Source organism: Chinchilla lanigera, unplaced genomic scaffold (genome assembly GCF_000276665.1).
Source record: "Chinchilla lanigera isolate Chin_1 unplaced genomic scaffold, ChiLan1.0 scaffold00031, whole genome shotgun sequence".
NCBI classification, from domain to species: Eukaryota; Metazoa; Chordata; class Mammalia; order Rodentia; family Chinchillidae; genus Chinchilla; species Chinchilla lanigera.
Window position 1 is genome coordinate 2,582,151 of NW_004955432.1, and position 17,423 is coordinate 2,599,573.

The 17,423-nt window shown below is 39.5% G+C and overlaps 1 protein-coding gene across 5 annotated transcripts in view; it reads right to left on the reverse strand.

Moving 5' to 3' along the window:
• Positions 1-17,423, reverse strand: part of Ntrk2 (neurotrophic tyrosine kinase, receptor, type 2) — a 345,349-nt gene that overhangs the window by 297,868 nt on the left and 30,058 nt on the right. For all 5 annotated transcript variants that reach the window (XM_005387932.2, XM_005387931.2, XM_013516029.1 and 2 more), the window contains exons 4-7: positions 15,519-15,587; positions 12,649-12,803; positions 1,023-1,159; positions 363-495 (exon numbers count right to left, since the gene is read on the reverse strand). In XM_005387932.2, coding sequence (XP_005387989.1) covers positions 363-495; positions 1,023-1,159; positions 12,649-12,803; positions 15,519-15,587 — 494 coding nt within the window. The remainder of the gene's footprint in view (positions 1-362; positions 496-1,022; positions 1,160-12,648; positions 12,804-15,518; positions 15,588-17,423) is intronic.

The following is a 17,423-nucleotide window of genomic DNA, read 5'->3' on the forward strand; positions in this document are numbered from 1 at the left end:
CTTGAAAGCTTCACATTGTTTTTATAGAGGAAGAAGTTTTTAGAAACTGGTTTATCAGAATTTAAAATCAAAGTAAAAAGAAAATAATCAGCTCAAAATACATTCTGTTAGAAAAAGACAAGGGCGGACATAAAGCAATAAGCTCAAGATCAGAAAAGAAGCTCAAAAGAAAACGTGTGAGCAAGAGATAGGAAGCAAAAATAGAACCAGTGGAAGAGGCTGGTGGCATTTCTTAGCTCAGTAGCACCAAACACCACAATATGCTTTCCAAGCACGCTCCAATAGCACCCAGAGCACCCTCCACAGATGCGGCAATGTCCCTGATCATCTGCTACTGAAACACAGGCTGGTCCGTTACGTACAGTGCACAGTGAGGTTGACAGAATCCTGATCTTCTCCTACAAGGTTTTCTGCCACACAAGAGATTTGCTTTCCACTGTCATCGGCCGAAATGTTAGTTATCTTCAAGGAGCCCTGCGTCTGGCTTGTTTCGTTCTATGAATGAACAGACAAAAATAACTGCAATTAGGATTGATCTTGAAGTGACAAGATTTGGAGTCCTTCCCCTAGTTAGGAAAAAAAGGGGTGTGTGTGTGTGTGTGTGTGTGTGTGTGTAGAAAATCTTCTCTACCTGATCAGGCTCAGGCTGATGGAAGTTATTGCATTTCTCTATGTTCTAATTCCTAAATTTGTGAAGTGGACTTAATCCATGAGCTCCTATCTATCTCCCTGCAAGGGAAATGACCAAGAAGATAAATGAATTTCCTTGTTCATGATGACACAAAGAGCTCACTAGGGTTACAGACTCTCCATCTATTAGGCATACATAATTAAAATGCAAACATGCATTAGTCTTTGCTAATTAAAAATAAATGGAATGTAAATGTGCATCAAAAATACTTTGCAAATTTCTATAATTGAGCCTACAAAATATGAGCTGGTCATGACTGGATTTAATACAGTCTCACACACTGAAATATTCTTTGTCTCTGTATTAAGTCAGAGGTCAATCCAAGCCTTACCATATGCTTGGAAACCAGATTCCCGACATCCCAGTACATATTAGGAAGTGGATCGCCTGCCACACTGCAGGACAATGTGATGGACTTTCCTTCCTCCACAGTGAGATTAGGTGCAGCCAGATTTGCAGATGGCAACCCTACAGTAAAAGCAAACAGAAACATGTACGAGTAATTAGCTGTAGTATCAAAATAACAGCAATAAACTAAGATTTCTTCATGTTTCAAAATCACTTATTTTCTGAGACTGAAAAAGTGTTAAGTTGATATTAGTATTTAGGCTATATAAATGTAATGTAGATCGATAACTGTACAGTAATAAGACTTAAAAGCAAATTATTACACTTCTTACAAATATTATTATAGAAAAAATATTTATTTCAAAAAACCACTAGTTTACAGAACTGTGTTTTCTCCCTCGTTTTGATTCTTTAGTTACTGATCCAGTTTTTGCACGCATACATGAGCACTATACTCGTGGACCAACATCTTACTTCATTTATTTTCCCCTGCATGCTCCTCTCCACATTTTTATAATCTTTTTTTTTTTTTTTTTTTTTTTTTGTCTTTTTGAAACAGGGTCTCTCTATGCAGTTTAGGCTGGCCTTGAGCTCACTTTGCAGTCCAGGCTGGCTTTGAACTCCCAACGATCCTCCTGCCTCAGCCTCCCAAGTTGTGGGATTACAGGCACGTGCCACCACACCCCTCTCACTTTTGTATAATCATTAACATGAGGGGTGAGATGCATGTAAATGTTTTGCATAAATCTTTTTTTTTTTGCATTAAACAACCCTTATAAATCTAAGTATGTGATCTAGAGTTTGAAGGAGTCAGATTACTAAAGAAAAGTAGTTTCAAAGCATTTTTCAAAGACAAAGTGCAACAACGAAGTGTTACCATGTCTCAAAGTTATACAAATCAAAGCTAAATAGGATGACTAAAATTATCTGATTTATCACATGATAAAAATTTATATGATCCTTTATTATAATGAACACTTCTTAGTTTGAGAAACCCTATGTTTATCTGATGAAATTTTGAACCTTGTCAATATCTTTTAACCTCCCAACAAAGCAGTATTTTTATATTCTTTCATTTCACATTTGATCTTAACCAAAAGGCCAAGAAGCAATGCTCTTACATTTCAAAAGCTAGGGTTGTTTTTTTTTTTCTCTCTAAATTGATGCTGCTATCACATCCTCAAAATATCAGCCTCCTGAGTGTGCATCCTACTTTAAACCACACAAGAATCCTTATGTGAAGGCAGGTCTCAGAGGGAGCAACAGAACCGCAGGTCCTACAGTCAAACCAAGTCCTTCCTCAGTATCAGAATGTCTGCTTGCGACTATATTTACCGACAGCTGGATCCCACTGATCTATGACACATCAACTGGGAGACAACCTGGGGGTCAGTAAAGGCAATTCATCTTCAACAGCCATTAAATTGCAATTAACCCACCCACCTGGCTATAGCTGACCCTAGGCATAAACCCTTCCTGATGATGCAGTCTCTACAGACAAAGCCACTGTTATTACTGAAATCAGCCTGGACCGGGATCAGGACAGTACACATCTCCTGGTCTCCCATCACTGGAAGATCTGGCTTTGGTGGTGGCTGAGACCTCTTGGGAATTCTTCCTTCCTGTGGGATCCAACAGAGAGCAACCTGTCCTTCACAGGGTTTCCAACAGAAATGGTCTGTGGCCAAGAATTTGACTTGCACCGAATGTGAGGCCTTGGTAAGTCATTCTTTTCCTCTCTCACTGTGCTTTTTTCCATAACTTCTGTGACATTAAGTTATGCAATTTATTAAGAAGCATGTCAATGCAAAATGTCTTTGAAGTCTGTGATACTATCTGGGTCACTTCTTAAAACTAAGTATGTGGTCACACAGCTGAAAGGGTCTGGATGGCCCTCTGGCCTATTCCCAGTCACCTTTTTCATCTCTTAAATTTATTCTTTGCTATTGACCTCCATTTCCCTGAGTGTCAAGCTTGTATTGCTATTTCTAGGTCTCCCTGTTTAGTGTTATCTACTGATCTCCCACTATACACAGAAGAAAACGAGGTCACACACAAACAGAATCCCAGACTCTCCACATGCCCACTCCAGATTCAAATCTGTCTTTATATCTTTCCTCCTGCTATGAAGCTGCATTGCCTAGTTTGGGTATAGCGTTTAGTATAAGAGCCTTCCTGGCAGCTGAACCACCTAAAATGGAATAGTTATAATATTTCAACAGATTTAAGAGAGAGTCAGTTATAGGATGCAACCCTGTTACATGTATTCATGAGATAGGGAGAAACAGATGCAGTTTAATGATCACTCAATGCTTTCTTACTACTTAGAAGTACAATTATTTGAATGTTGGATGTTATCAATGGCCCATTTAGTTTTCAAACCCTTTATTTTCCATCCTTGTGTCTCTTTGCTCTATTTATTTGTAGGAACTTTCTTGGGACATGTCTTTCAAGCCTTTTTGAACATTTTTCATCCTTCTGTCACACTTTTAGTTTCCACACTTTAGTCACTCTTTTCCTTTCCTGAGTACTTTTTTCACAGTACCCTGGTTTTGCTTCATGAATGTAACATCTCTTTTGATGTCTGAAATATTAATGATAATTTCTTTTGAATTTTTATTCTGTCTATATCAATTGTTTCTTGCAGTTCTTCTTTAATTAATCTTCTTGATTGTTTTATGTTTGTCTTTCATATTCTAAACTTTCCTCAAATATTTTCGGACACTCGGTGGGTCACAGCCTTTGAAAGTGTGTTGCGTGGTTTCACTATGGAGCAATGTTGCTGGCCTCTCGGCTGGGACAACTTTGTGCCAGAATCCCTGGAGCATTCTAAGGAAAGTTGTCCAGGTCAGTGAAGGAAGCATTGGACAATCTTCCAGTGCCCTGCTTGGGTGAGGAAGAAAGCTGGAAATATCAAAAACCAGTGTGTGAAATCATTATTTTCTCTAGGGTTCTCACAGCCTCAACTCTATGTGGTTTTCCTTGGGATCCTGTTTTATCTACTTTTGAGGTTAAACCTCCAGTTTGCTGCTGAAGAAAGAGAGGCACAATCACATGGACTGTGTGGGACAAAATCATAGTTAGGTGCTTCTTAACGGACTAGCAAGCCAGTACCTTCAGTGTGGCGTCACCTGTACTCTTACATCCTGAGGCTGCAGTAATTCTGCAAAACAAATGAAGTTTGTCCCAGGCTTCCCCCAAGGCCACCTTGGTGAACAGCATTCTCAGCCTTTATGGCAGCTGCTACTCAGCCCTCTGCTTTTCTAACTTAGAACTTGTGCCTTATTGACTTGCTTCCATTTTCTTTGCATTTACACATTTTCCTGCTGACGCTGGCGAGACCACACTTATGCTTAAGGTATGGCCTCTTCCACTACCAAACACCACAGTAAGCTTCAAGAGTATAAAGTTATGGATTCCTTTTCCTGCCATTCATGCAGGTGTCTAAATTTTAGAAAGCCTGAGCAGAAAAAGGTTAAAATAAAGGGATTTCAGTGAGAATTCCTATGTCATAATCTTAATTTTCTTTTTTTATTTTAAAGAGAAAAAATAAAACAAAATTTCAAAACAAGATAATAGGAGGATAATAATGGTTAATACATTGTGTATTGTTATCTTTAAAATAGTTACTCAGAGTACAGGATATCAGCATTTAATTGCCCAAACGATATTAGCACAAAACTTTCTTTTCAATGAACTAAGAGAAATTAGTAGTATAACTATCTTAACTATCTCTCATATATATATGTATTTTTTCTTTTTGCTTTTCCCGTCCTTTATACTCTTAATTTTCAATATAGAATCTAATGTAGTTTTTCTTCAAGTTTAAGTTTATATGATTAATATCTCTAAAATAATTATATTATAATAATATTAGCATTTATCAGGCATTCACTCCTTGGGTAGTACATATCCATTTTAACACAGAATGTATGTCCATGATTTAAGAATTTGGTTCATTTAAAGAATAATCACGTGTCCATCTTGTGAAGGAAAAGTGAGACTCCTTTATTTACAGAGAAACTGTATCGCCCTGTCATAGCAGCTTCCAGAAGAATCTGCGTAACACTGGCCAAGTCTAGATCTTTGAAACATAAAGTCTCCCAGAGATGAGTAAGCATCTGACTCACGTTAATAATACAGCGTTAATGTGCTGGCCAAAGATTCAATAATGGAAAAACAATCTGTACTTGAAATATCACTTGAGGTTTAATTAGCACAATAAAAATGAATTGGGAAGCATGAATAGCCAAAGCAGGATAAACCACTTGCCAGGCATTACTTCCTGGCCTAATAAGATTTGAAATTGGGACAAGTACAGAGCCAAGCCCGGCAAGGCTTCCAAGAGCCACCAGCACTAGCACGGTGGGATCCTGAGGCTGAGCTTCCCAGCAGTCTTGTTGGCACAACGGGAAGCCTCACTGGAGATGAGAGATGACCCACTTCCCACGCAGCAGACCGCGTCACATGTCTTGAGCTGCATTTGTTCGGGAAGGACGTACATACCTGGAGACCTCAGCAGGAAAGCATTAACCCCACAGTAAAAAAGCAGACCTTTTTTAGACAGGGGCTTCCCAAATTTTAATGTGCACATGAATCACCAGGGGCTCTTGTTCAAAATGTAGCTTTTCTTTTCCAGGAGGTCTGGGTCAGAGCCAGAGAATCTGCATTTCTAACAAACTCCACAGACCACAGTTTGAGTAGCAAGGGTTTAGAGGACGGATGGAGGTTGAACAATTGTTGACTAGGTTTTTGTTTCTGTAACTGTCACTCTTCAAATGACGTGGGGACTGAGGATTTACTGAGTCCACCAAACTTCCCTCAAAGTGTATTCTAAGGAAATCTAATTCCTTGAGATGATCTGTAAGAGAAAAAGGAAGGAAGGAAGGAAGGAAGGAAGGAAGGAAGGAAGGAAGGAAGGAAGGAAGGAAGGAAAGATGCAAAGAAGAGAGGGAGGGAGGGAAGGATCTACAGGGCACTGGAGGTTCACAAGGCACACTGTCATATTAACAGCTCTGAGAAGTCCTGCAATAAAAGAACGTATTCCACTGGTCTTATACTTCCCAAGCTCACTTATCTACATTCCCTTTGTTTGAGTTGTAAGACCTCATTAATTCCTTTCAAACAATGTGACAAAAATATAAAGTCTACACACTTTTTTAAATCCAGATGTAAAATACATCTAAAGTAGTCATTTTGATGATGGTAATAACATCAATAGCTAGTGTTTAGTGGGTAGTGTGCTTAATGTTTAGTATGTACCTAATACAATGCTAGATTCCATCTTAAATTTTTTGCATGTATTTTCTTATTAGTCAACCTAAAATTCCTAGAAAGTAGGTACTCTTAGTATCACCTTCCCAGGAGCTTATCAAGTATCCCAAATGAACACCTGACAAGCAGGCGCAGCTCACCCACAGCTGTGCCCTTTGCTGGGTCTCTGTGCCTCGGCTCGCACCACAAGTACCCATGCTTTCTAGAAAGCTGACGGTATGGACAAGGCCCCTCGGTTAATAATTCAGTATATGTGGATTTTTCTTTTCTAATAACTTAGAAAAACATAGCTCTGGTCATTTTGTCTTGTCCACTAGATGGGTCAAGTTGGGGCTTTAAGTTTTAGCATTCACAAAGAGGTCTGGATTGTGTTTTTTTTCCACTTGTTTTAGTAATTCTGGGCTCTGTTCATTCATGTTGGGCCATCAATTCATGTGTATAAAAATACTGAAGTAAATTATGATCTTGTCTGCTCTGTCTTCTCTCACTTCTATTTGTGCCTGTATAAAAAACTTAAATAAATACTTGACCTCTCTGTTAATTCTCTCTCCACAGAGCATTAAAAGTCTGTAATTTCCCCTCTACCCTCCATCTTTGTGGCATAGCTTCCAATTTTTTTATCTCCTAAACAGATATATTCCACCACCAGGGATGAAGCAAGAATAAGCCTGACCTATTTAGAAGCAACAACTTTACACCTGGCTGTGAAAATGACAGAAAATTAGCAAAATGACTTTCAAAGTTCAAATGGGAAATTGTGATTCTAAGCTTATGTGAGCCATATCATGACAGTGACAGTTACCATATAACTCCTAAACACAAAAATTTAAACAGCAGGTGACAGATTTAAAAAAAAGAAGAAACTGCTTCATTTGACATTCTAAAGAGAAAAGAAAAAACAACAATCTTCTGTATGGTTTTCTCTATTTTACAAGATAAAATCTGATCTCTAATAAATTTAAAGCAAAACAATAGGTAAAATATACTTTAGGTTTTTCAGGAAGACAAAGATCAACCTAGCTAAGAAGTTACACCAGTCTAAACTTCAGACGGTGTATCAGAATAGCATGCCCTTTTAATCTGTGAATGCTAACAAAGTAGAATTACTACCAGGCTATTTTTCTTACTTAAACAAACACACAAAAAGGAATCTGTACAAATCTGCTAAACAGATGTGTGTGCTACAAACTATGGGTGAAACAAAAAATAGACCTTAAAAACAAATCGTTAAAATGAATTCAATTCAAGAAATTAAGCCCTTCCTGCTGGTACCTGCAGACCAATCTACACTATCAGAAACAGTATTTTGTTGATATGTCTGAAGCAATCTCTCCGTTAAAGGCTAAATGTTGGAAAAGTAGAACATTAAAATTGATATAAATAACAGGAGAACCAAGTCAGTTTCAGCACCTGGGACAGTTGAGGGTGTATGGCAATTGCACCATTCTTCAACCATCAAGTGAATGGCCACCTTATATTTGCTGGGGGGCTATCACTCTAGAGTATCTAGCTACTAGTGAGAGGGGTTGAGGACCTGTTTTGATATGACCCAAAGGAATACTACCTTTCTCAAGTATATTTACCACCTACTTAAAACAGTGCATGTCATATTAACACTTCCTAAAGAACCTCTCCTCCAGGAAGATTTAAATCACAGTTGTAATATATTTAAAAATTAAACTATAAAGTTCACACCTCTTTAATGATCCCATTTAGCCAGGGGAAAATGTTATAGACCGAGAGGGCTGGGCGCTCAGAGAAGCCAAGTGCAGAAGATAGGATACTTTGCAACTGTGGAGGAGACAGACACCTCCGCTATGGGCCAGACCTCAAGAGGAAAGATGAAACAAATGCACCCACATACCTGCCTAAGGATAAACAGCAGGGATTGATATTCTAAATAGGTATCATCACCTTAAGGGAGCCAGGAAGAGCCAAGGACCCATCCCTCCAGGAAAAGCCCCTCTTCTGTATTCATGCCCACTTGCTATGTGAACCATCTGGTTCTGATCTAATCAGTACTACCAGAGCAATTATACTTGTAATCTTATTGGTTGACAATAGTTTTGTCCCACTTCATGCCCACCTTGTGATTTCCCATTTTTCCCTGCCTTGGACCCACCTTACCTCTATAAAAATCCCTAGAAAAGTGTACAGAAATGAGTCAGCAAGAAAGAGAAAGAAGGAAGGAAGAAAGAGAGAAAAATGAGAGAGAGGGGGAAGGGGAAGAGGGAGCAGCAAGGAGGGAGGGGGAGGCCACTGAAGGAATAGTCCACACCTTGTTTCCCAGCATGAATACCCTTAGTCATCTGCACCAGGTGGGGACAGTTAGAAAAATGTTGTGAGGCATTTTGACTCTGGTGAGAATATGGAAAGTTAAACTCCCAGCCCCAACTATAAGCTTCATTAACATCTCCAGATTTAAGGAAAAAGGATAGATTCATTTGCAATGAAGACAAAAATGTCAAAGGAGACAGTAAAATGTTACAATATGAAAAAATTTGGCTAGAGTAATATGTTTAGCTTATTTTAATTAACTGAAATATTTTCCACATTTGATGCAAATGTGGTCCAACCTGTTCATTAATATAATATGACCCATGCATGTATTAATAGATCAATTCAGCCAACATTGATTAAATGCCTGTTATGTTCAAGGGGTTCATTAGGCACCACAGAAGATGCCTGCAAACGGGAAGGATTGAAAGAGAAACGTCTCACAAAGGAAAGAGATCCCAATAGCTTTCTGTTATTGACATGAAAACAGTAGCACACTAAATGCAATGACCACAGCCAATGGCAAATCACTGACTTACAAGGGTGAAACACACAGCACCACACTTTCAGCTGATTCAGTTACCTACAAAGTTTCACGAAAGAAAAAGAGTGTGGAAAGAAGACAAACTCCTTGAAGCTGTACTTAAACATGACGGATGTGTTTTAAAAGTACATTTAAAAGAAAAACTCAACTGACCTGGAATCCAGTTTCTTTAAAAGGTATCTAACTTGACAATGTTAGTATGTTATTAAATGGTTTCCTCAAAGTGGAATTTCAGAGAAAAATTTTGAACTGAACACTCTAGTATAATTATCTGCTCAATTGTAAGTTTTCTTTAAAAAACCAAAGATGGGAAACCATCATGATGCAAATTAATACATGACTAAACCCCAAACTGAAGGCTTCCCTTCCTTACCCCAAATGTCTAAAGGAGTTACAAAATAGTTTTTAAAATCCAGAGCCATGTTGGAAATTAAAAAGACACACTACTGGGGGATAACAAACTATGAAGAACAAGAGAAAAACACAGGAACAGAATAAAGGAACAGCACCAGGCCCCCAGTGCACTCAGGAATGCATTCTGTGCAGAAGAGGGAGGCTCTGGGCCAACCCACAGCTGGAGGGAAAGGTGGCAGGACAGAGCAGGGCCTGCCTGGCAAGCCACAGAGCAAGAGGAAGGGCAACAGCCGAGGCAGCCCAAAGAAGCCCGGCCCGTGACAACAGCCAGGGGAGACACTGCCGAGGAGAAGACTCCTGTGGGAACTTCCCAGGGAAAAGTTCTAAGAGTTTCGAGCCTAGAATTTTTTAGTCAACCAGCTTCATTGAGAAGCAAAAGTACAGGCTGATTTTCCAGAAGGGAAAGAATTGGAGTTTTTTTCTTTTTTTTTTCAATTTCTCAGAAAGGAATATTAAAAAAAATATACAGCAGCAAAAGGAAAAGCAACTAAAGAGGAAGTCATAGGACACAAAAGTCAATGAAATACAAAGGAATAGGAAATCTTCACAAAAACCAAGTGGTTATCTAAAAATAGAATCCCAGGTAGTAAGAAGCTGAGGAATGGGTAGAAGCAGGGAAGGAAAAATATCTTTTCTTGTCTTTCAGGCATTATCTCTAGACAAATGCAAAAATTATATGTCAAAGTGTGTGCAGTACATATTTTGGCCTTAAATATTTTCCAAAAAGTAGAAATATATTTTATAATTTTCAAGCAATTAAGGAAAACAAAGGACACTGTCAATGAAAATAAAGGAAACAAAAAAGAAAAACACTGTAGAAAAATAAGCAAAATATATGAAGAACCAATTCACTGAAGTATAAATACAATGTAATGAATATATAAAATACTTAGTAGTAATCAGGAAAACACAAGCTAAAATCTTTTAGAGCGACAAAATAAGTTTGCGAATACCGACATACAACTTCTAAGGGGACTATGAATGGATGAGGTCAAGTTTTAGTTCATAAAACTTATCAAGTAAAGATCCTGTAGTATACAAAAATATTTGACCTTGTACATATGTACAACCAGCATGAATAAGGGTGCATGTGGAAGCGTTACTGTAATAATAATGGGAAATAAAATACCCACTAGTATGGTATGTTTAATGTAATCAAGATTATTCCCCCATGAATACCACACTTCAGTTAAAAAGAGTATGATAGATCTGTGACCTCTGACCTCATATGGTCATAAGAAAGAAAAAGACAAGCTTTATGCGTAACACAAGAAATTATTTTTACAATAATATGTAACAGCACTAGCTGTTTTTATAAATAAAAACACTTTGAAAGAAAATACAAACAGGAAAAGAACAAAACAGTTTAAAACACAAAACAGTTTAAAAACCCACAAACAAAAACAACAGTTCATTATTCACCTGGAAAATTCTTATAATACTGATTTTTGGAAAGTGTCACTGGCATTGAAATTGATTTTTAGCGTTCCTACAAATGTAACCATTCGGTCCTAATTGATCAGTCAAACCCTGTGCCATCCTGATGGTGGGCTGAGAACCTCATTCTCATACATGCAACTCATTGAAACATTTGTAGAAGAAAAAAAAAATTATTGAAAATTCGGGTAGAGGGATTACCACAAAAACACACATAGTGGGGTGCACCACCAGCATGCGGGCAAAGAAGATGTCTGCCAATGGCCACCTGCGAAATGAGAAAGTCAGATCTGTCTCTTTTCCTCTCTGCGGTTGCTGAACCAGTGCAGTCACGACAGCGAAAGGCCAGGTGATTCCACACTGGATTTTGTGTCTCCCTTGGCAATTTCCCTCCACGGTGCAAATTGGTAACACAACAGAGAACAGTTACTCCCTTATCAATCAGGAAAAGACATACGTTAAGGGTTGGGTTTTTTAAAAAGTGTTGGCTGGCAGAGAAAGGTGAGGAAGAGAATAAAACCCAACTGCCCGTGATGAAATCAAAGGGCTCCGCTGTGACGGAACTCCCTGGGAAGGGTAACTTATTTTCTAAGGTCCATCAGGGTAAGAAACAAATGCTCAAATTTGTTTTTAATACATTTGTGATCAATGTGCATTTTACTACATTTGTAATTAATGTGCATTACGAATAAGCAGCAGGTATTTTTTTCTTAAATGAAAGGGGACCTCAGATAGGATCTGCCAAAAGCACTTGGTTGATTGTGGTTAATACGGGGGCCTCTACTCAAAAAATAAAATAAGATAAATGCAAGGGCCTGTGTATGAAAATATTGTTTCTGTATGTCACCAGCCCCTAACACCAAAGAGCAGATGCAACTGTCTGTGAACTTACTAACTGGTTGACAAACTGATTAAAACTTCCATGGAGGAAGAGTATGCCTTCGTGGGTACTGCAGAGGATGTCAAGGATGGGAAAGTCCCAACCAGAAGTTGACTTTTTCCGTTCCTTGCAACATGCTAGCTCTCACATAGAGCTGTGACTTTGCCATATGGCGCCCTTTTAAATTCTGGAGATGCAAATACTGCAGAGAGGAGCAGGGAACAACAGCAAGGCAGGAGATTCTGAACCCGCTCCTGGGGATAAGCAGGTGTAAGGGCAGATGTAGGGCAGCACCTCAAGAGACACAGACATCTGGCAATGCAACAAGTTGAGAACGTGCTGGATGAATGGCATTTGCTCGTGCTGCTGGAACATTTTGTCACCCTGAGGTCGCCCCCTTTACACAGCCTGAGTACCAGTCAGGTGTATATGTGACCTGCATGGACTACTCACTAAGCAGATAGTTTTTGAATGGACAAATGAATGGACAGGAGGAGGGATGGATGGATGGATGGATGGATGAAGTAATAAATACTGTATTTTTTTTCTCTGTGCACTTTTAAAGTCATCCATTCAGAATCAGTATCCTCCTTGCAAAGAATACCAGTATAGTTGCTCCCAGCTGACTTCTCCACACTGCATGAAAATGTCTGATTCAGTGGAGACATCAACAGCACACTATACAAGATCTGGGGAGTGGTAATCTTCCCAGACTCTCTACCACACCAAGGCAATTAGAAGAATTAATAGCAACTAGAACTCATTGATTTCAAAATAAATTACCACAATTGGGTATCTGCAGGTTTGCCAGGGGAATATTCTTGCTGCTTTCGTTTAGGCAGTACAAGTCCTGAGTTTCTGCACTGGATTTAGTCTCTTGGAGAGTCTTGATCCACATAATGTCACAGGAGCATGTGAATGGATTCCCCACCAGGATCCTGCATGGAACAAAAACGAAACCTGATCAGGCTCCCTGTGTAGTCGCAGCTACACTGCTGTTTATGAAATACAACATTATAAATTCTTTCTAGCCAGCAACCTTTGAAGTCACACCCACTTTCAAAGCACAACAGCACCTATTATTCACTCACTTATCCCATAATTACTGAGCTGCCATTATATGCAAACACAAAGTTAAAGAAGGCAAAGTGATGCTAAACTTGCAGAGTAACAGAAAATCCACGATAGGACCAGAAATAGCTACTATAAAGGAGAGGAAAGAATGTCTCATAACATGTGAGCAATAATGCACCTTCATAAATTTATCATGGCTATTATACAGTTTTTAAAAACAACTTAAGTGGAGATGCCAACAGTAAATTTTCAGGAACACTAGCATCCTTATTTCTGACCAGGTTACACACTTAAGTGTTGTCAGTATGAAAGTTCAAACTTGAGTGGAATAATGTATCTCAGTTTAAAATAAGACTGTAAATAGAAATCTAAGACTGAGGTATGGGCACCAGAGGTTGGCTCTCCTGGCTCTATGCACCATACAAACGGAGTCCATTTCATTCATGCAAGAAAGTGGAGAGGGACAAGCTAGATGGAAGCCGTTAGACCCCACTGTCTCTCAGGCGCACACACATGCACATACACAGCACAAGCCCAGGTTTCTGAGGGGAAGGTGCTGAGCTCCAGAATGAGTGCTCAGCCCTCTGCTTGGGGGTCTGCAAAGAGCCAAGGCCACTGTAGTGTGGGCCTCAGCCATGCTGTCTGGGCTCCTGTGGCCTGCGATGGGTGAACAAAGAAGTGAGCAAAAGGAAAATAAAAACCACAGGAAAAAAAATCTTTAAATGCTTATTTATAATACTCAGTGGCCTATTTAAGATGAAGCCCATTTATGGTAATGAGCCCTTAAATGAGGCCATTTAAAGTTCCACAGACTGCCTGGCAATAGCACAGTGCTGGAGGACAGGCCCCGGGCTTGCCACACCATTTACTCCTGTGGTTTTCTGGTTGGGTTCTAAGAATCTCAGCAATCCCCAGAGACTTTTCTGCGAGATTCATTGAGGAAAATGTGGTTGTGGTAGATAGGTTTAATCCTTGTCTGCCTGACCACCAACACCAAAACAGGGTTTGATGCTATGAGACACACAACGTAATACCGAAGAGACCCACAATCAGTTTAAACCTCAGTAATCCAAGATATTTCCTGGAGTTCTGAGTCCATAGAAAACTAGAGTCTTCCTAAAATGAGGGGTGTAATTACATCAGCAGATGAGAGTAAGAAGCAAAAGGGTGCCTTAATTATGAAAATGGCAAAGTTCATATGACCACACAACCCTGGCAGGCAGCCGGCTCCTTCCCCCAGTCCACTGGGGGCACTCCTTGCACAGTGACTATTCCAGCTCATTACACCTGTTGTGTTAGGTTCCTGTCTCTCCTACTGGAACACAAAATCCTCCACACAGAAACTGCTGTCCTCAGAGATCCACGCCCTAGTCGTTCCGATACGTAACAAAAACAAAATCAACCCTTGTTCAGTGAACTGATTAAATATGCTGCAGGGAGAATATTGAGACATTAATTTGAAATAAAACTCTAATTTTGAAGCCACCTAGTAACTATTATACAGAGGTGAGCAACATTTTAACACTGAGTGCCTTACTCTGTATTATAGATCTCCCTTTTGTTTTTCATGTCTATATTCTATTATACTGTATCCCATAAATACCTACAATTATTACTTGTTAATTAAAATAACCTTAAAAAAGTAAACACGAGTGTATTTCCATCTCCCTATATTCAATTTATTCCAAATAACTGTCTATCGCCAAGGCTGTCACCATTCGTTCCTTACTCCAGCCTATTCCCCAGCAGCATCTTCCACTCTGCCCAATTTCCTTGTGAATAAGAATGGATTTTCATTAAAAAAAAACCCAAGATCAGGCAACACACAGTAAGCAGAAGCCATTTCCTAACTGAAAGGCCTTGACTGTCCCAGGCCATGCATGCACAAAGAACGTCCACTTCCGGCGCTTTCTAGCCCCTCACAGCACAAATGGCAGCAGTTCCGGTTCCTGTTTGCTCCACCGTGGTAACACCAAAAACCGAGCACACTTGGAAATGCTGACGGTTAGTCATCAACACATTTCAATGTTTTTCCTACCATGTTAAGAAGAGGAAATTAGAACATAAGGATAAATATTGAACACAGTGGTAGACCTAGAAGAAAATCACCAAGACGAGGAGGGAGGAGGAAACCTCTTCTCCAACATTCTCAATGCTCACGCTGACACTGAAGAGCAAAAGCCAGACAGCTTTTCCCTCTGTCATTTCTCTGCTGACCAGTTCACTTTATTAGGGTCTCTATGTAAGAGGAACCACAGACACACTATGAGATACAAAGCCCTTTTAAATGCAAATCCCCTTGCTTTTTAATCCTTTTCCCTCCACTACAAAATAAATTATTTATGTGAAAACAACATTTAAATTCATCATAAATGATATATCACCACTGAGATTTCTATTTTGAAGTTATTGAATCATGTTTCCCTGAGTGAATGAAAGAAAAAGCGGCCAAAGCCCCAGAAATCATTTCTCGAGAACTCTGATATAGACTTGCAACTTTATGCATGTAAAAAAATAATAATTATGTATCCCTTTCTTTGAAAACGTTCCCCCAAATGCCACACAAAATCATTACTTACAGCTCAGACAAGTCAAGGTGATGGAAGTGTTTCCTAGACAAACTTGTCAGTTTATTTCGGGTGAGATTGCTGAAAGGAATCAAAAACATTTATATGTGAATTTAAAAGTTTACATTTTAGAAGGAATGTATTCAAATAGAAATTTTTTTCAAAATGTAAGTTCATCTGGTCATAGTGCATGCCCTACCTAGACCCCACCCTCTCCTCCTTTTCCCTGGAATGACAGCTTTGTGACTTTGCCTGCCTCTCCCATAGTTCTTGCTTACTAGGAAGGAGGGAATATACTTTTTATATTATCTGTTCTTAATCTTTTTTTCACCCCCAAATGTTTATTTTTCATATGTGCATTCAGAGTCAAATTATATGCCTCATGGAGATCCTGACTTTTGAAAAACTAATAGGCTATGTGAAATAAATAAAATTAAAATTATATGCTCACTAGGGGAAAAAGATGCTTTAAAATTAAACAGCCCAGTGAATTTAACACGGCGTTATAAGAAAAAACTCACTTACTGACTGATAAGTTCAGGTGAGATGGGACATGACCTAAAAAAGCTAATAATTTTATGATGAGAGTAGGAAAAAATCCAAAACCAAGAAATACATTAGATTTTATCCTAAACTAGTCTAGCAACATAACATCTTGAGATGCAAACCCACATGACAATGAAAAGATGGCATATTTGTGGTTAAAAGAATAGTAATGAATTTCCTGGCATGCTCCAAATGTGTGGTTTTATTTGATGGATGAGAGTTTCCAATGATTAGTGCGATGGGACCTTGAGATGGGAAATTCCCATTCACAATCTTGCCAGTTGATTCATTCTGTGAATTTGTTTACTATTTGAATTTATTTAAAGTATGTCCAATACTTGGGCCTCTAGACATGTGTCTGATAAGTAAGATGAATGTAAAACAAACAAAAGCTGTCACAAAAACAGCCAAGACTTTAACCAACAAGAACAAATCCGTGAACTTTTTTGTGTCATCTTTCTGCCCAGGGAAGCAAGTTCAGGCTGTGAGTCAGATAAAACAGGATCTGAGGGGGACACAACCCCACCCCGTCCCTGAGGCCAGTCTGTGTGTCAGCTGGAGGACATTATGGGTGGAAGTGTCCTCATGTGTCTGGCAGTCGTCCTTACAGAGGCTGAAACCAAGGTGCTAATGCTCGAGCTAATTTAGTCACTGAGTAAAGAAGGCCACTGTGGACATCACAATTCAACAAAACACGGGGTTTCACTCGCCCAGACCCTGCCTACAGAAGGCATTTCCTTTTCTCTTGCATGCGCTGCCAGAACTCACTCCAGGGTAAAGTGCTCACCTGCAGGGCAGGAGCACCCATTGGGAAGTTGTGAACCTCAACCTGGCCTCTTGGAATGCGAACAGGAATGGAGTTCACTGGGGTACACTACCTTGAAAAGTCCTGTAGTCTTTAGAATACAAATGTTTTCATTTCTATCAGAAACCAAACCCCATTCTTCTGACAAAAAGAAAAGAAGGAAATAAACCCCTGCTCTTTCTGTAGAACAGAAAAGGGAGAGAAGGGACTGGAAGCGAAGAAAGAGCAAACCTGAAACTTGCACAGCTCCTCCTTCAGCCGGGGAGCTGCGGCCACGTGGGCAGCAGCTGTCTCTGTCCTGCTGCCAGCAGCACAGCGCAGAGCGTTGTCACGGACCAAAGAACAAGATGAGTTTTATGAGCCATACTTATTATTGGGGCCAAAAGCCAAGAAGGAGGAAGAGGGAAGGGGGAAAAAATGTACCAATCCTCTTACTATTTGATTAGCACCTCGGCAAAGCCCCAGGAAAATGCTAATCCTGGCTTTTCTCACAGCCCCTGGCTTCTTAGAGTCTGGGCAGAAATTAGAGGTACAAAGAACACACTGAGTGACCGGTCACTGGGCCC